General features: G+C 37.9%; 1 protein-coding gene and 1 long non-coding RNA gene across 5 annotated transcripts in view; one reads left to right on the forward strand and one right to left on the reverse strand.

The window, feature by feature from the left end:
• Positions 1 to 13,284, forward strand: part of col11a1a (collagen, type XI, alpha 1a) — a 63,067-nt gene extending 49,783 nt beyond the window's left edge. For all 3 annotated transcript variants that reach the window (XM_077509123.1, XM_077509124.1, XM_077509125.1), the window contains 21 exons: positions 494 to 547; positions 627 to 680; positions 816 to 869; positions 938 to 991; positions 1,276 to 1,383; positions 1,548 to 1,601; positions 1,792 to 1,845; positions 2,128 to 2,181; positions 4,849 to 4,902; positions 5,021 to 5,128; positions 5,770 to 5,823; positions 5,980 to 6,033; positions 6,736 to 6,843; positions 7,121 to 7,174; positions 7,250 to 7,285; positions 8,072 to 8,125; positions 8,203 to 8,449; positions 9,532 to 9,644; positions 9,825 to 9,893; positions 10,565 to 10,798; positions 11,954 to 13,284. In XM_077509123.1, the coding sequence (XP_077365249.1) occupies positions 494 to 547; positions 627 to 680; positions 816 to 869; positions 938 to 991; positions 1,276 to 1,383; positions 1,548 to 1,601; positions 1,792 to 1,845; positions 2,128 to 2,181; positions 4,849 to 4,902; positions 5,021 to 5,128; positions 5,770 to 5,823; positions 5,980 to 6,033; positions 6,736 to 6,843; positions 7,121 to 7,174; positions 7,250 to 7,285; positions 8,072 to 8,125; positions 8,203 to 8,449; positions 9,532 to 9,644; positions 9,825 to 9,893; positions 10,565 to 10,798; positions 11,954 to 12,100 (1,818 nt within the window). In that variant the 3' untranslated portion in view covers positions 12,101 to 13,284. The remainder of the gene's footprint in view (positions 1 to 493; positions 548 to 626; positions 681 to 815; positions 870 to 937; positions 992 to 1,275; positions 1,384 to 1,547; positions 1,602 to 1,791; positions 1,846 to 2,127; positions 2,182 to 4,848; positions 4,903 to 5,020; positions 5,129 to 5,769; positions 5,824 to 5,979; positions 6,034 to 6,735; positions 6,844 to 7,120; positions 7,175 to 7,249; positions 7,286 to 8,071; positions 8,126 to 8,202; positions 8,450 to 9,531; positions 9,645 to 9,824; positions 9,894 to 10,564; positions 10,799 to 11,953) is intronic.
• Positions 8,272 to 15,298, reverse strand: part of LOC144009401 (uncharacterized) — a 31,541-nt gene continuing 24,514 nt past the window's right edge. Inside the window, exon 3 of one of the 2 annotated variants that reach the window (XR_013280908.1) lies at positions 8,272 to 8,346. This is a non-coding gene — a long non-coding RNA (uncharacterized LOC144009401). Of the gene's footprint in view, positions 8,347 to 12,213; positions 12,442 to 15,298 lie in introns of those variants that run through there. The other variant, XR_013280909.1, reaches the window with a different exon arrangement.

The following is a 15,298-nucleotide window of genomic DNA, read 5'->3' on the forward strand; positions in this document are numbered from 1 at the left end:
GGACATTGTTGAATATTTCTGGAGTGAAGCATTTTATTAAAAAATAATAATATACAGGATGAACGGACTATTAAATTCCCATCAAATTGTTGCCTTTGCAAATATTTTAAAAATATATTATATAGTTCCATTTAATTGACCTTTAAATACGATTCATTCACTTCCTACCGACTTTCCATCAATTGCAGAGACCTACCTTGTCCACTCGTCTCTTTCTGTTTATCACATTTAGCATTCTGCATAATTAGACCGCTAACGGTTTAATCTCAGAGGACAACTTGACACCGATGAGATGAGATCTCAACATTGAGGATTCAGCATGCGCAGGGGAGGTTTTGTCACGCATAGAATTGACTTACAAGTGCATTCAGTTTGACGGCAACTGTTTAGTTTTTGGCGGATGCACACTTGAGGGATCAATTGCAATCGGAAGGGGATTTTGTATTTATATGGCAAAAATGCTTTATGATATATTTGGTAAATATATCCTCAGGGGCTTCCAGGACCACCTGGTGAGAAGGGAGAGAATGGTGACGTTGGCCCTATGGTAAGCAACATGACCTCTACTTTTACACGGTTACAAATTGAAAATACATTATTATTATTATTATTTTTTCGGTCTGTAGGGTCCTCCTGGCCCGCCTGGTCCTCGAGGTCCTCAGGGTCCAAGTGGAGCTGATGTATGTATGATTCAATTTGAAAAAAAATGTAGACAGAATAGTGTCCATGTTCAACTATTATGAGGATTTAGCTTAGCTTTAGCTAGCGTTACAGTTCATATCCCCCAAGGTGGAATTCATTTCTCTGTATTGCAGGGTTCACAAGGTCCTCCAGGAGGTGTGGGTCCAGTGGGTTCAGTGGGAGAGAAGGTACGATGGTGCATTGCCCGCATTTGTCCAACAAATCATTTTACTCACTGAGGTTTGTCTTTTGACAGGGTGAACAAGGTGAGGCTGGGAACCCCGGGCCACCCGGAGAGCCTGGCACTGGGGTATGTCATCTCCATTTTGTTTACAGCACACTGCCATTTTAAAACATAGTATCATCATGCCTGTATTAGGAGTTCAGCATTATGGTCTTGTTTTAGACCACATCATAAAATGTTATCTACTGCTATAGATAAGAAAAGTGGACTTATATGTGGCCACGGTGGTTTAATCAACATCATCATCTTCATAACTTTGGAAAATTCCAAGTCAATATTAACTCCATTCCATTCCAATTATACCATCACACAAAATATTGACTTTTTTTTTGTTGCCTCAATTATGACAGGGACCCAAAGGCGAGAGAGGAGAGAAGGGTGAGGCAGGACCCCCTGGTGCTGCTGGACCCGCTGGCGCCAAAGGACCCCCAGGAGATGATGGTCCCAAGGGTAACCCCGTAAGTATTGTCAAATCTGCTACTTGAATTGAGACCCAAGAGGCACTGTAGAACAAATTCATGCTAGCTAGCTAGCTAGCTAACTAACAGTGTTTTTCTTCCATGTAAAACATTTTCAGCAGCTTCATATCTGCTCTCTTTTCCTTCAATGTCTCTTTTAAAAGGGTCCCGTTGGATTCCCTGGAGACACGGGTCCTCCCGGAGAGCCAGGCGTTGCTGTGAGTATCGATATCCTCGGGCAAACTTCACTTGATATTTCAAACTGATTTTGAATTATGCTTAAAATATTGATTAAACTGTGTGGATCGCATTAAGTAGGGCTGATCATTTAAATGAGACTGACTGTTTTTTTAATTTTATTTTGGACACATGCAACATATTTGTATTTTTTTTATTTATTTTTTTTAGGGCACAGACGGAGAACCGGGAGAGAAGGGAGAGGATGGTGAAACTGGTCAAGCGGTAAGTTTTTTGTATCTATATTGTGCAGTTTGAATCGGTGTGTATATATTTATATATACACCAATACACATAGGCTCCACCTTTTAAAGGCACAAACACACAGGCATATAATGCGTACAGTATTTTTTTGTAGACGTTATGCTAACCCCTAACCCTAATTATCTTCAAATGTATTTATAGTGAATTTATAATGTGTTTTAATATTTTTGTTTTTGCGATTAATGGTTGTTCACTGTATTTTATTAATTTAAACTAACATTGTGTTTCTTTGATGATCTCAAGGGACCCCCAGGTCCATCAGGGGAAGCTGGCCCACCTGGACCTCCTGGCAAAAGAGTAAGTTGAAGGTCGTTCTGATTACATAAAGACAACGTGCTTAATGTCGTCCATGAACCAACGCAAGTGTCACATGTTTTGAAATAAACGAGGCAGTGCCTATCCTCCCCAAGAGCTTGCTCTTGTCACGCTTCAATTCAAGCATGGCCGATTCATTTTCATTAAAAAATAAATAAAAACGGCATCACGTAAGGTGGAGATTTAAGCAGAAAATGCAACTGTGAACGAGACACGCTCTCAAGTCTGATGGGAAACGAGCGTTGCCATTTCAAAATCAGGAATATATTTTATTTTTTTTCCCTACCCAAAAGAAATGAAAAAAGGCTTATCGAGAAACGGATCCTCGATTCCTTTAAATCCTCGTCAAAATGAGAACCATTGCAAGTGTGACACTTTATTGATTCCATGCCGCTGTCTGACAGCTGCAGCAAAGCAGATTCATAACATGGATGTGGAAGCGTTGCCAACAGGATATGCGAGTTGCCTCAAGGAGCGTTCAACAGAATATGAGTACCTATTGATGGTCACTTTTGGTTATGCGTTTTGGATTGTTATTAGCAGTCTTCAGGGAATCCTTATCAAATGAAAACAATTTAGCCGGATGAAAAGCTGGTTTTATAATGTAGCGTGAATGAGATATCAAGCTGCGTTTTCAGATATGAGCCTTCACGCTAGAGGGAATTGAGGTGGTCATTTTCTGGATTGGAAAAGTCGCAAAATGGATTATGGGTAACAAATTGGAAGTGGTAGTCAGTCACACTTGTGTTAAAAAAAAACAAATTATTAATTGTATCCTTCCGGGTGAAATTAGGGAGAGTCATTAGAACCTGACAGTGTACTACATTGTCACAAAAAAATGTTTCTGTGTGTGCGTGTTGGCAGAACAAAGTTCATTTTGTTTGCGTCAACATTTCCATTTACATAAAAAGTAATACTTGAATTATTATACTTATTATACTGAATGTGACTAAACTGTATCAGGTATAGTTTTGGATTTTTCATTATAGATTAAGTATACTTAGTTTTGACTTTTTAATGCACTTGTTTTTTTAATTATTTTAGTTTTAATTCATTTTTAGGACTAAGTTAGTTTTATTTTATTTATTCAAAAATGCTTTGTTTTAGTTCATATGAGTTTTATTTTGAGCTTTAGTTTTTTATATGGAGAACGTTTGATAGTTTTTATTTTCATGAAAATGCTTCATTTACTTTAGTTTTCATTACATTGTATTAGTTTTCGTGTTTTAATATATGGAGGTAGTTTTATCCTTTTTATTTTATCAAAAATACTTTGTTTCAGATTTGTTTTTATTTCTTTAGTATTTGTTTTATTTTATTTTTTTTAAATATGGGGAGCAAGTTTCAGTTCAGTTTTTATTAGTTTTAGTATTAGTTTTAGTATTAGGTTTGTTTGTTTTTTTAAATATATGGAGCAAGTTTTATCATTTTAATTTTCTCAAAAAATGCTTTGTTTCAGTTTTGCTTTTATTACTTTAGGATTAGTTTTAGGGTTTGTTTGTTTTTAAATATGGGGAGCAAGTTTTATAGTTTTTATTTTCTCAAAGTGCTTCATTTGAATTTAGTTTTTAATATTTTTTTTTAGTAATGGTTTTAGTGTTTAATACATGCAGCAAGTTTGATAGTTTTTATTTGTTTTGGTTTACTTTTTATTAGACTTAGTATTAGTTTTAGTAGAGTATTTGTTGACTTCACAGGTCACTATGTACTGTGTAATAAAATAAGAGTCGACAATTCCAAACAACTGACCTTTCCTGAGTTTCTTTCTTTGAGGCAAATAGTAATATAGTTTTGCTCTGTGGTATCATCTGTCATTTTTATTTGGTTTTCACCTCTGTCACAATATCAATATTGTCAATTTATTCACTCTCATCTATATCAAATCTATATAAATAAAAAAATTATGACAATCTTTGTGAAGGAAACATACCTGCCATAGCTGGATAAGACTTTTAGAGGACTCAATTTGGGCTTCCGATCAATAGCCACTCCGATTTTGGATTGCCGCATGAGTAGAGGAGGTTGGTGGTCGAACGAGGAGAGAAAAAAAGATGACCCTGCAATGTGGACACAACTGTTTTTTGATTAATCTTCAAGCAGACAAAACCAAGTCACTCGAATTGATCTTGACACATCTGAAGTAGCGTTCAAGCGCACTGTGATAGCAGACATTTGAAATTGTGCACTCAGGTTTGTCCTGGATAGTGTCAGACACTTTGAAAAAAAATAAGTGATCTTCAATCTGGTAGCTTTCGTGTTTCTGGTTAGATGTCTTCCTGGGTGCTTGCTGCTAGGCAGAATTTTTACCCAATCAGATGACGCCATTTGCCAGTTACTCAAATGAGGCAAGACAGACGCATGAAAAAAAAAAAAAAAAAATAGAATAAGGATTATTATACACGTCTTTGATGATTGTTTTATATTTGTAAATAAAATCACTATTCTTAACAAATATAGAGCCCTCTATTTAAAAAAATAAAAGACAAATGATCCCGCATCCATTCACCATGCATTGCAAATTTGCATTCTAGGCTTCGAAATGTTTTGAAGTGTCACAGAATATCAGCCACTTGTCTGCAAACAATGGCTGCATAATAATGCCAATTATGTGTTTAAATTCTTAATAACAATCCTGCCCTCCTTTCCCAGGGGCCTCCCGGAGCTGCTGGTGCTGAAGGCAGACAAGGAGAGAAGGGCGCCAAGGTAACAAACACTTAATTAGATGTCTTGGCTTGAAGTGACGTTGTTATATTGTGACTTTTACCAACTACTAGTACAACCTTCCCATATTTGTAGCAACTTCCTGTTTGTTTTTTCACAGGGCGAGGCTGGGTCTGAAGGTCCTGCGGGTAAAACCGGGCCTGTGGGACCTCAAGGACCTGCCGGAAAGCCTGGTCCAGAGGGTCTACGTGGAATCCCTGGCCCTGTTGTAAGTCTTAATTACCGACACGTAAAACGAATAAAATGTTTAGAGATTTACCATCCATCTGCCAAAAGGCGGTATCTCGGGTTGTAAAAAAATAAAATAAAATAAAATAAAATTACTCAAAGAGTATACAGTGCAAGAACAAGATTTCGAAAACATGACATTTCCTGACTTTTCTAAACGCTCGCCAAATGTTTTCATGTTTTTTCTTGTCGCAGTTTTGAATGCGGCACGACATTAAAACTGTTTAGGAGACCATTAAAGCTGTTTAGCAAACGATTAGGAAACGTTTGATGAACCCTGACTGATGGGACTAAAGATCCATTACAGTTGCAAATGTTGGCCCCTCAGTGACATACTTACATACTCGCAAATAAGTTCGAACATGCTCGCAAACGCGTTCGAACATGCTCGTAATATGTTCGAACATACTTTCAAATATGTTCGGATGTACTTGTATGCTACATGCTACAAAGTTAGCACACCTTCCCATAATGCCACGGGGTATTATTTGTGCATGTGCGAGTGAAAAAAAATGAAGTCATTTGTCAATCAACGACATTCCGATTATGGACAGCAAAAATGAGGGATAAGTGAAATGCAAAGACTTTATTGATGCCTTAATGATGCTATGTTTGTCACAGGGTGAACAAGGACTTCCTGGTGCCTCAGGACAAGATGGCCCACCTGGACCCATGGTGAGTACATATCACCTTAGTTTGCTGTCAAGTGTCGATATCGATTTTAGCTTGAGTCCTCTCCTAAATTCCCTTCAGTCATTCTATTTTTCAACATTTATTTTTTATTTTTTTTACAAGATCCAAGTGCTTCTTTTCATTTCTACTTTTGTTCAGGGTCCTCCTGGACTTCCTGGTCTGAAAGGTGACCCAGGCTCCAAGGGTGAAAAGGTGAGTGTTGCTTTTGATTGGATTGAAGACTCGAGGGTTCGTCTTTGGCTGGCTTCAGTTTGCTGTTTATATTGTAAATTGATTAATGGTCTTCTCCCTCTCTTGGGGTAAAATAGAGTCAAACACTAATTAAATAGCACCATATTGGCCCCTTAGCCCACCAGGCATCTGCCCTGTATGCTCGATGGCCAGTCCAGCCCTGGCTGCGGTCACAACAACGTGAAATGCACCAATTATTTTCCGACCACAGTGGCTGCTATACCGGAAAAAAAGTAGTGTGATATATCACTCTAATCTAATCGTATCCTCAATGCTTTCTGTTGAATTTGCTGGTAAAATATACGTAGTGAGGATATTGTGACAGCCCACATTACTGCATCAAAATTGCCTCCCACACGCTGACACGACGGCCCGAGACGGAGCAGTTTAAAAGTACCGTGCGAGGACGAGTGTTGTGTTTTATAATGCTTTCAAATGCATAGTGTCTGGTTGGAGTAGACCTATTTCAAAACCATTACAGTTGGAATTCAAACTGTTTTTTTTTCATGTAACACCGATTTGGAATCCGAATGAAATGTCAGCCTCCATACTACCCCTATGCATATTTCTCATATATTTTTGTGGAAGGAAAGCAATCATTGCCTTGGCTGACGATAACAACTTTGGAAAGTTGGTATTGTACTTTTTTAATTTCTTTTTCAGGGACATCCAGGTTTAATTGGTTTGATCGGACCTCCTGGTGAACAAGGAGAGAAGGGAGACCGAGGTTTGCCTGGACCGCAAGGGTCATCTGGTAGCAAAGGAGACGGTGTAAGTAGATTATGAACATAATTGACCTGCAGTGTGAACATAGCCTGTGTTTTATGTTAGTTTAAATGGTGAGAAGCTTTTTTTTTATTTTTTTTTATATATTTATGGGCATAGATAATTCACAAAACAATTCTTGTAAGCTGACGGCTTTTTGTCTGTTTTATATTCACACCATGCGCTCATATAACTTTCCATTCATTACTCAAGTCTCACAGTAATACTTTTCCTCTTCACTGTTTCTTAAATGCATGGCTGCCTCTCTCTCATCTGTTATTAGGGTATCAGCGGATCAGCAGGTCCTCTCGGTCCCCCTGGTCCCCCTGGTCTACCTGTAAGTCCGTTCAATGATTGGATCATTTCGATTTTTTGTGGTGTGAATGCCAAACTGACGTCCTCTCTCATTCAGGGTCCTCAAGGTCCAAAGGGAGCTAAAGGTTCAACTGTGAGTAAAATCATTGTGGGATTGCCTCGTCTGATTTCACATTTCTCACAGTATTCGCACAATTTCACGTTTAATATCAACTTTTCCCCGTTAATTTTCTAAATCCCACTTTCCACGCCCACTTCCATACATACAACTCATATCATCATTACCAGCTCTCTGATACTGCTCTGTGGAGCACTTGGTAAAGTCCAGTAACCATGAGGTTGCAGGTTTGAATCCCACCTCTGACTGTACATTGCAAATATAGCCATGGCCATTATGCTAAGGGATATACATGTATGCCAACTGACTATCATATCAGGAAATGCATTATAATTTCACTGAAATGATTAAACACACGTGTCCCCATTCAGCATTGATATCGTTCAGCATCATTTGACACTTTTCAATATAAATATCAATATAAATACGCCATTACCTGCCACCCTGGAGTACCTGGGTTCAAACCCCGCTTAGACCACATTTGAGTACATTTGATGGTTTGATACCAACTGACTATCAGAGCAGGAAATGTATTTTAATTTGTCGGAAATGATTAAATCCCATCTTAGACAGATTGCAGTTCAAGTTTTCTTTTTATTCATTTGTCATTTAACTACAATTAAACATTTGTAATTTTCACAATATCTCTTTCAATTTCCTTCATAAGCATTCAGCTTAGCATTCAGTTATTAGCATTCATCTTCCAGCATTCCCGCACAATTCTGCAGAAATTGCAGTTAGTTTAAAATATGGTTGTAAACTGGTTTGGAACTTGGTTAACATGATTCATCTGTCTCTCAGGGTTCAGCTGGTGCTAAAGGAGACACTGGTACCATTGGTCCTCCAGGACCTCCTGTGAGTAAATAGGATTGTACAGCTGTATTTAAATTAAGAGCAGTTTCCATTTTTGACTTCTACGACAAACTCTGTAGGGCCCGCCGGGCGAGGTCATCCAGCCGCTGCCCGTCCGCTCCCCCAAGAAGACTAAACGTTCCAGCGGCATGCAGTCGGACGCGGCCGGTACCTTCATGGACTATGGCGAGGGCATGGAGGACATCTTTGGCTCGCTCAACAACCTTAAACAGGATATCGAGCGCATGAAATACCCAATGGGCACCCAGAACAACCCGGCTAGAACGTGCAAAGACCTGCAACTCTGCCACCCAGAATTTCCTGATGGTAGGTCCAAAAAGGAAAATGCTACACAGTGAGATGGAACAGTTTTGAATATAGTATAGTATTAGTAGGACCATGCCATATTAGGGGCACGTATAATCATTATTCATCCATCCATTTTCTTAACCGCTTACTCCTCACAAGGGTCTCGGGGGTGCTGGAGCCTATCTCAGCCAGCTTCGGGCCTGAACTGGTCGCCAGCCAATTGCAGATAATATTTTTTATTTATTTTTTTAAGAGGGTGGGTTATATTCCGAGGAAACACACAAATGTACGTGAAATAAACTCCGTTTTGTGAGAGAAAAAAAAAAAAAAACAACTCACAAATTTGCGACATATTTTAAGATTTACTAGGTTTTTTTTCCACTTTATAATGTCGCAAATTTGCGAGGCTACTTTTCGTAAATTTGTGAGTTTTTTTTTCTTGCAAATTTGCCGCTTTGTAATATTGTAAATATACTACTTTTTTCTCGGAAAATTGTGTTTTTGTTCTCTAAATATTAGCCCCCCCCCCCTAAAAAAAATAAAATATATATATATATATATATATATATATATATATATATATATATATATATATATATATATATATATATATATATATATATATATATATGGCCCTAATACGCCGCTGTATATTAGAGATGTCCCAATCAACATTTTTGGGCTTGCTGATCACTTCTTTTTTTTTTTTTTTTTTTAAACTTCAACTCTAAGGAGTTCAAAGGAATCATACATGGATTAAAAATGGATTCGAAGGATTGTTATGTAGCTCTAGTTAGTGTTGACAAGGAACCTTGGTACATTGGCTCCAAAAAAATCCATTAAACATCGAATTTCTTTATTATTGTAATCCCTTCATACTATGTCAAGAAAGAAAAAAAAAGAAAGTGATCGGACGAATATGTGCAATATGAATTCACATGTATAACTAATGTATGGCGTTCCACAGGGTTCAATTCTGGGGCCTCGAAATATCCACATAAAAGATAGAGTATTCTTGACTTGGGCGTCACATGAAATCATTCCTATTGGAATCTTTAGTTTTCTAGTGTTAAAGCCTAAGTATTTTGGATTCTTTTCAGGTGAATACTGGATAGATCCAAATCAAGGTTGCTCAGGGGATTCTTTCAAAGTCTACTGTAACTTTACTGCTGGGGGAGAAACCTGCATCTACCCAGATAAAAAGTCCAACGGGGTGAGTCGTTTTTGCGTTTTCTACCCATGATGTTTTTCCTTGAAATCCTGAACGGCGCGTGAAAAGCCTTTTCCTCAGGGCTAACACACTCTTGTGCAGACAGTAGCAATAAGTACACAAATGAGAATCTTTTATTGGAACTAACATGAAGAAGTACCATGACTTTCTCATTTTCCACAGGTCAGAATATCCTCATGGCCTAAAGAAGTTCCTGGGTCATGGTTCAGTGAATTTAAGCGTGGTAAAATAGTAAGTTTTCTCTGCCTCGTGTTGTGCACAAAACAAAAACTGCTGCTGTCAATACTGGATTGGATTCTATTCGACAAGATGAAACTGCCGCTAATGAACTCATGAACATGTATCATGCATGATTCCACATCTCTATCTACTTGCAACATGATTCCACATCGAGAAATCTCTATTTACTTGCAATTATTTCAGTTGTACTATAATAAGAAATACCATCAAGAATCCAATGCAACTTTTAGTTTAAGAAAAGCAAACTCATCAGCTAGAGCGTATATGAAAACACCGCACCGATATAACACGACCATCGGCTTTACTTTGCCCTTGAAGGCGTAAAAACGCCCTGTCGTAAACAACACACGTCCTGCTCAATCAAACCGCTGTCCTACGGGTGCATAGAGGACAAACTTTATAAGAGTGCCACACACACACACAACTTTGTCTTTTTGTCTTCTTTTTGCTGTTTATTTTCATTATTTGTCAAAATTCAATTCAGGTAGGTAAGATGCATTGAAACCATTGAGATCATAAATAATGGGCAGATGCTGACTTATTGAATAAGCTTTTGTATGACTCACACCGCAGTTTGTTTTATAGTTAGCAGCTAAATATAATATTGAAAATAGGCAGATTGAGCTCCACTTGCTCACACGTGGACTTTGTTCCCTCCGCAGCTTTCCTACGTCGACTCGGATGGCAACTCGATTAACATGGTGCAGATGACCTTCCTCAGACTACTGACGGCCTCGGCAAGGCAAAACTTCACCTACAGCTGCCACCAGTCGGTGGCGTGGCACGACGCCACCCGTGACAGCTATGACAAGTCGCTGCGCTTCCTGGGTGCCAATGAAGAGGAGATGTCTTACGATAACAACCCTTACATTAAGGCCCTCTCGGACGGATGTGCGGTAAGGCCCCATCTGTTTCAACTTAACGCCATTCAGACGCTGGTCCGTTTCAAAAGTGAGCACACCCTTCACATTAATGCAGATTTTAAATTATATCTCTTTATGGGGCAACACTGAATGACTTTTTCACATAATGGAAAGTAGTGTAAATGTATTACTTATAATAACAATAATAATAATAATAATAATAATAATAATAATAATAAAAGTGAGAACACCCCAAAGTGTCAATATTTCGTGCGTTTTGTTTTCTTGGTCTCATCAGACCGCAGGTCACGGTTCCATGTCTTTAGTCTGCCTGTCTTTAGCAAACTGTTTGTGGGCTTTCTTCATCTTTATAGAAAAAAAAATAATTCACTGAGCACCGACTGAAGCAGGTTTATGTCCGTCGACTCGATCTGGGACAGTACAGACAGTCCTCAGTTTGTGTATTTTTACGAGTCTTTGCGTCATAAAGGACTCGCCAAGAATGCGGAAGGTGGGCATCCGTCAATGATGTTTTTTCACAGCTCTTCTAATAAGTCACATGACATTTGGGAGGGAAAATGAGGAACTGTGCTCAATTTGGGCATTTTCACTTAGGGGTGTGTACTCACTTTTGTTGCCACGGGTTTAGCTATTAATGGCTGTATTTAAAATTATTTTTAATTTTAAATGCAAGTTTTGTTATTGTGGGAATGCTGAACAGTGTTTAATTAATTAACTTAATTTAATTTTCCATGAAACGTTCACTGACATTCATAAGACATCATTCACTTTGACAGCTTTGACTGGTAAACGGGAGGCGATAGTTCAAATCCCACCTTAGATTGCAGTTCTAGTTTTCTTTTTATTCATATATCATTTAACTACAACCTAATATTTCTTTCAATTTAATTCATAAGCACATGCATTCAGCTAATATTTAGCTTTTCAGCATTCCCATGCAATTTCTGCTGTAATTGCACTTTAGTTTATTTGGTGATTGCCCATGAAGTCATATAACTGCACAAATGTGAGGGGTATACTCACTTCTGTGAGATGCTCTAAATACATACAAAATTATATTGTTGGTTACATTATTGGCATTGATGGTTTTAGATCAATTGGCAAAATCTTTCTACTTCTGATTTTTGTTTTTTTTGTCTAAGTCGTTGCTGTGTTTCTCTGTTGCAGACGAGAAAGGGCTACGGAAAGACTGTGATGGAGCTTAATACTCCCAAAATTGATCAGGTCCCAATCATCGATGTCATGTTGACTGACTTTGGGGACCCAAATCAGAAGTTCGGGTTTGAAGTTGGGCCCGTCTGCTTCCTTGGCTAACTAAAAATGACAAGAAAAAGAAAAAAAAAAAAAAGGACTTGATGGGGTCAGCAGAGAAAGTCAAGTTGAAGCCTCCCTAGCCCCCCAGCTACTCCCCCCACCACCCCGGGCTTTTCTATGCCACATGCAAGTTTTGAATCAGAGATGGTGTAGCAAACATGTCCTTTCCATGTATGTATGCGTAACCCAGGAGAATACTTTGTTGCCCTTGTAGGGCTCGAACCACATGACTTAACCCCATCACGGAGCAAAAGGTGAAGGATATTTGAAAGCGTTGCAGAGGAGGGCGAATCGGGGGCGACACGAGCGGACACGGACCTCCTCTCTGGATTCTCCAGGTGCTGTACGAAAATCAATGGTGCTTGTTCAAAAACACACTCAAAAGGAATAAAGAGGTGCTAAGAAAAGAAAGAAGGTATATTTTGATAATAATAAAAAAAAAACTGTAAGTATTTTGTACATTACTGTTATTTCTGAATCCGCTTTCAAAACTTGCATGTGTTACATTCTGCTTCCGGCTCCTTTATTTCAGCAAAGGAATCTACATCTGAATTCTGCTATTGTTCTGTTTACCAAATAAAGTGAGCATCCAAACAATTCTCCTTTTGCCAAATTTAGACTTCTCCCTTTGTATATATTGACACTCCAAAGCTTGAGGTTATTTGCCCCGGTGACAACAGCACGGCGACATCTCCCACTAATGTTGTGATCCTGTGCGAGTAGCAATCATGGCATTTGTTTAATTAATTTAATTCTATTTGTTGTTTTGTTTTTTTTCTGTTTTGTTTTCTGACAGGCTATTAATTTTGGTTGTATACCTCAGACTTTCTTGATAACCTTTTAGGATGCAAGGATGTTATACCCTGTATATACCTTGGTTAAACAATTAAGTTTATATATTTTGGGTGGGGATTATTATTTTTGAAAGAGCGAGTTCCGCAACTGCTAGACATCCACTGTTCAAACCCTTCTGTGAATGCAATGAGACGCCCTTAAGGTGACCCATTTTTGTAACTAAAGAGAAAATGTTTTAATGTTGCTTTTTATAGTTCAATTAAATATTAAAACTGGATTCTACACAACAGTGAACTGCATGTCTCAGTGGTTTGTGTACAATGACTTTGGAATACTAGTCCACCTACTGTACATGTCAAATGCTTTATATCGAGGATATGTTACGTCAACTCAACACTTTGGGCTGGTGCAATTCCATCTCTTGAAACCAATAAAGTTCCGCCTTACAAAATTTTCCTTTCATTATTGACACGTGAAAATGAAACTAAAATGTCATCTTGTATTTGTCTTTTAAGGGAAAAATATGCTTAATAACTTAATATTCCCAGCATAGAACAACAGTTGATGCACATCAAATTATGGATGTTATGGTCTTGGCATGCTAGTTAGCATCATTGCTAAAATGCCCATTTTCAAATGCTAGTCATTAGCCTATAGGCTAATTCATTTCAATATATTTTCACTTGTATTGTGAAGGTTCATTTGTGGTTGATTGAACACTTTTTATGAAATGAAATAGCTTCCTAAACATTTATTTTTAATATTCACGTCTCTACAACAACACTTCCTGACTCACGTTATCACCTGACTAAAACTAACCAATCAGGAGCTAGCAGAATTTAGCTTGGCTAATGCAAGTGATTGAGAACAGCAGATTAACACTAAAGAATATAAAAAATGTGTGAATTTGTATATTAAATATCTGAATTTACTGAACTGGTAAACCTTATATTTATCAGTATATTTTTTTTATTAATATCTGAACCTTACACAATTAAAAGTAAAAAAAAAACTTTACTACCTCAGTATCTTTTATCTCCCCCAATGCTAGCGAAGTCCATCCAGCTAATTCCAAGTGACAGGTCTGCTCTGAGCAGTAAATGAACTTGACTTGTCATTCTCGTTTTATCTCGTCTACCACTTTGGTGTGGAGGTCCTGGCGGGGGGGCAACTCGAGAGAATGCTCAAGTGGGAAGCCCACATTGTTGGAAAAGCAAAACACGGAGTGGAACTCATTCCATAGTTTTGCATCAAATTCACATCTTTTTTGAAAGTTAAGGTTCCAAAAACTGTATCTGGATGTGCCCTTTAGCTTTAGTGGCGTCATAAGACCAGAAAGGATAAGACTAGTGTTTATTTCCTCTTACTTCTTTTTAACAGCGTCTGTTGATGTTGTTTTTGTTGTTTGGCTTTTGTTGTATGTATTCAATCAATCAGTAATACTATTAAAGTTGCTGTTGTCAGGCATGATAGCTATGATTTCCCCAAACTGTATAAAACTAGTGCTACTAAAGGCATTATATTAGATGTTCCCAGAGAAGCTGTTTATGAATGTTCTTCAATTCAATATGCTCTGTCTGGGGAAAACTGGGCCTTATATATTTCACAGATTTTTTAGTCTTCGTTATTTATTATCTTATCAGCTACTTAAGTACAAACCAAGTATGAATCTATAAATCCTGCACACAATCTACACTGCAGAGATAAAAACGGGTCTGAATACTGTAGATAAGAAATAGAATAGTCTGAGGAAATGACACAGGCGACTTACGATGTCGAAACATGACTCCCAAAAAAAAAAAAAAAATGTTGATAAAAAAGTAAAGTTTTCCAGTAGTTCTAAACTTAAGCAACGGGAGATGTTGAATGAAAGATTGAGCAGTCGCTTCAACTGGCAGTAAATCAAATCAGCTAAGTTCATAAAAACATCATCATGCATCATGTTGCGCCAGCTGGCGCATCTGCGAAAATACCAACACTTGGTCTAGCCTGCCTCCATGCAGATTTAAACTGCGCTTCACGCTAGACTAAATAGAGACTTTAGTCTTAATTATTATATCAAATCTAATACAATTTCATCTATACTTCACCACTGTTTGTGAAAACAGATGCTATTAATAATGTATGACATCCAGACTCAATTAGCCTGATTTTGATTTATGACTGGTCTAATTGATTACAACGCCAGCAGACTTATTAGGCTGATAACAGTAATCTGCTTTTGGTTTAATCGGGGGTCTCCAAGCTTATGGCAAGACAATTTGGAGTCCTCGATTAACCGACGTGCATTTTTTTTCTTCTTCCAAATTCGAGAGCAAAAGCATGGGTAGACATGAAATCTACACACAGGAAACACTTGCAGGTTACAATACATTATTCTATTTCTAATTGATTGATTGATAA

Source organism: Festucalex cinctus, chromosome 20 (genome assembly GCF_051991245.1).
Source record: "Festucalex cinctus isolate MCC-2025b chromosome 20, RoL_Fcin_1.0, whole genome shotgun sequence".
In the NCBI taxonomy this organism is placed as follows: Eukaryota; Metazoa; Chordata; class Actinopteri; order Syngnathiformes; family Syngnathidae; genus Festucalex; species Festucalex cinctus.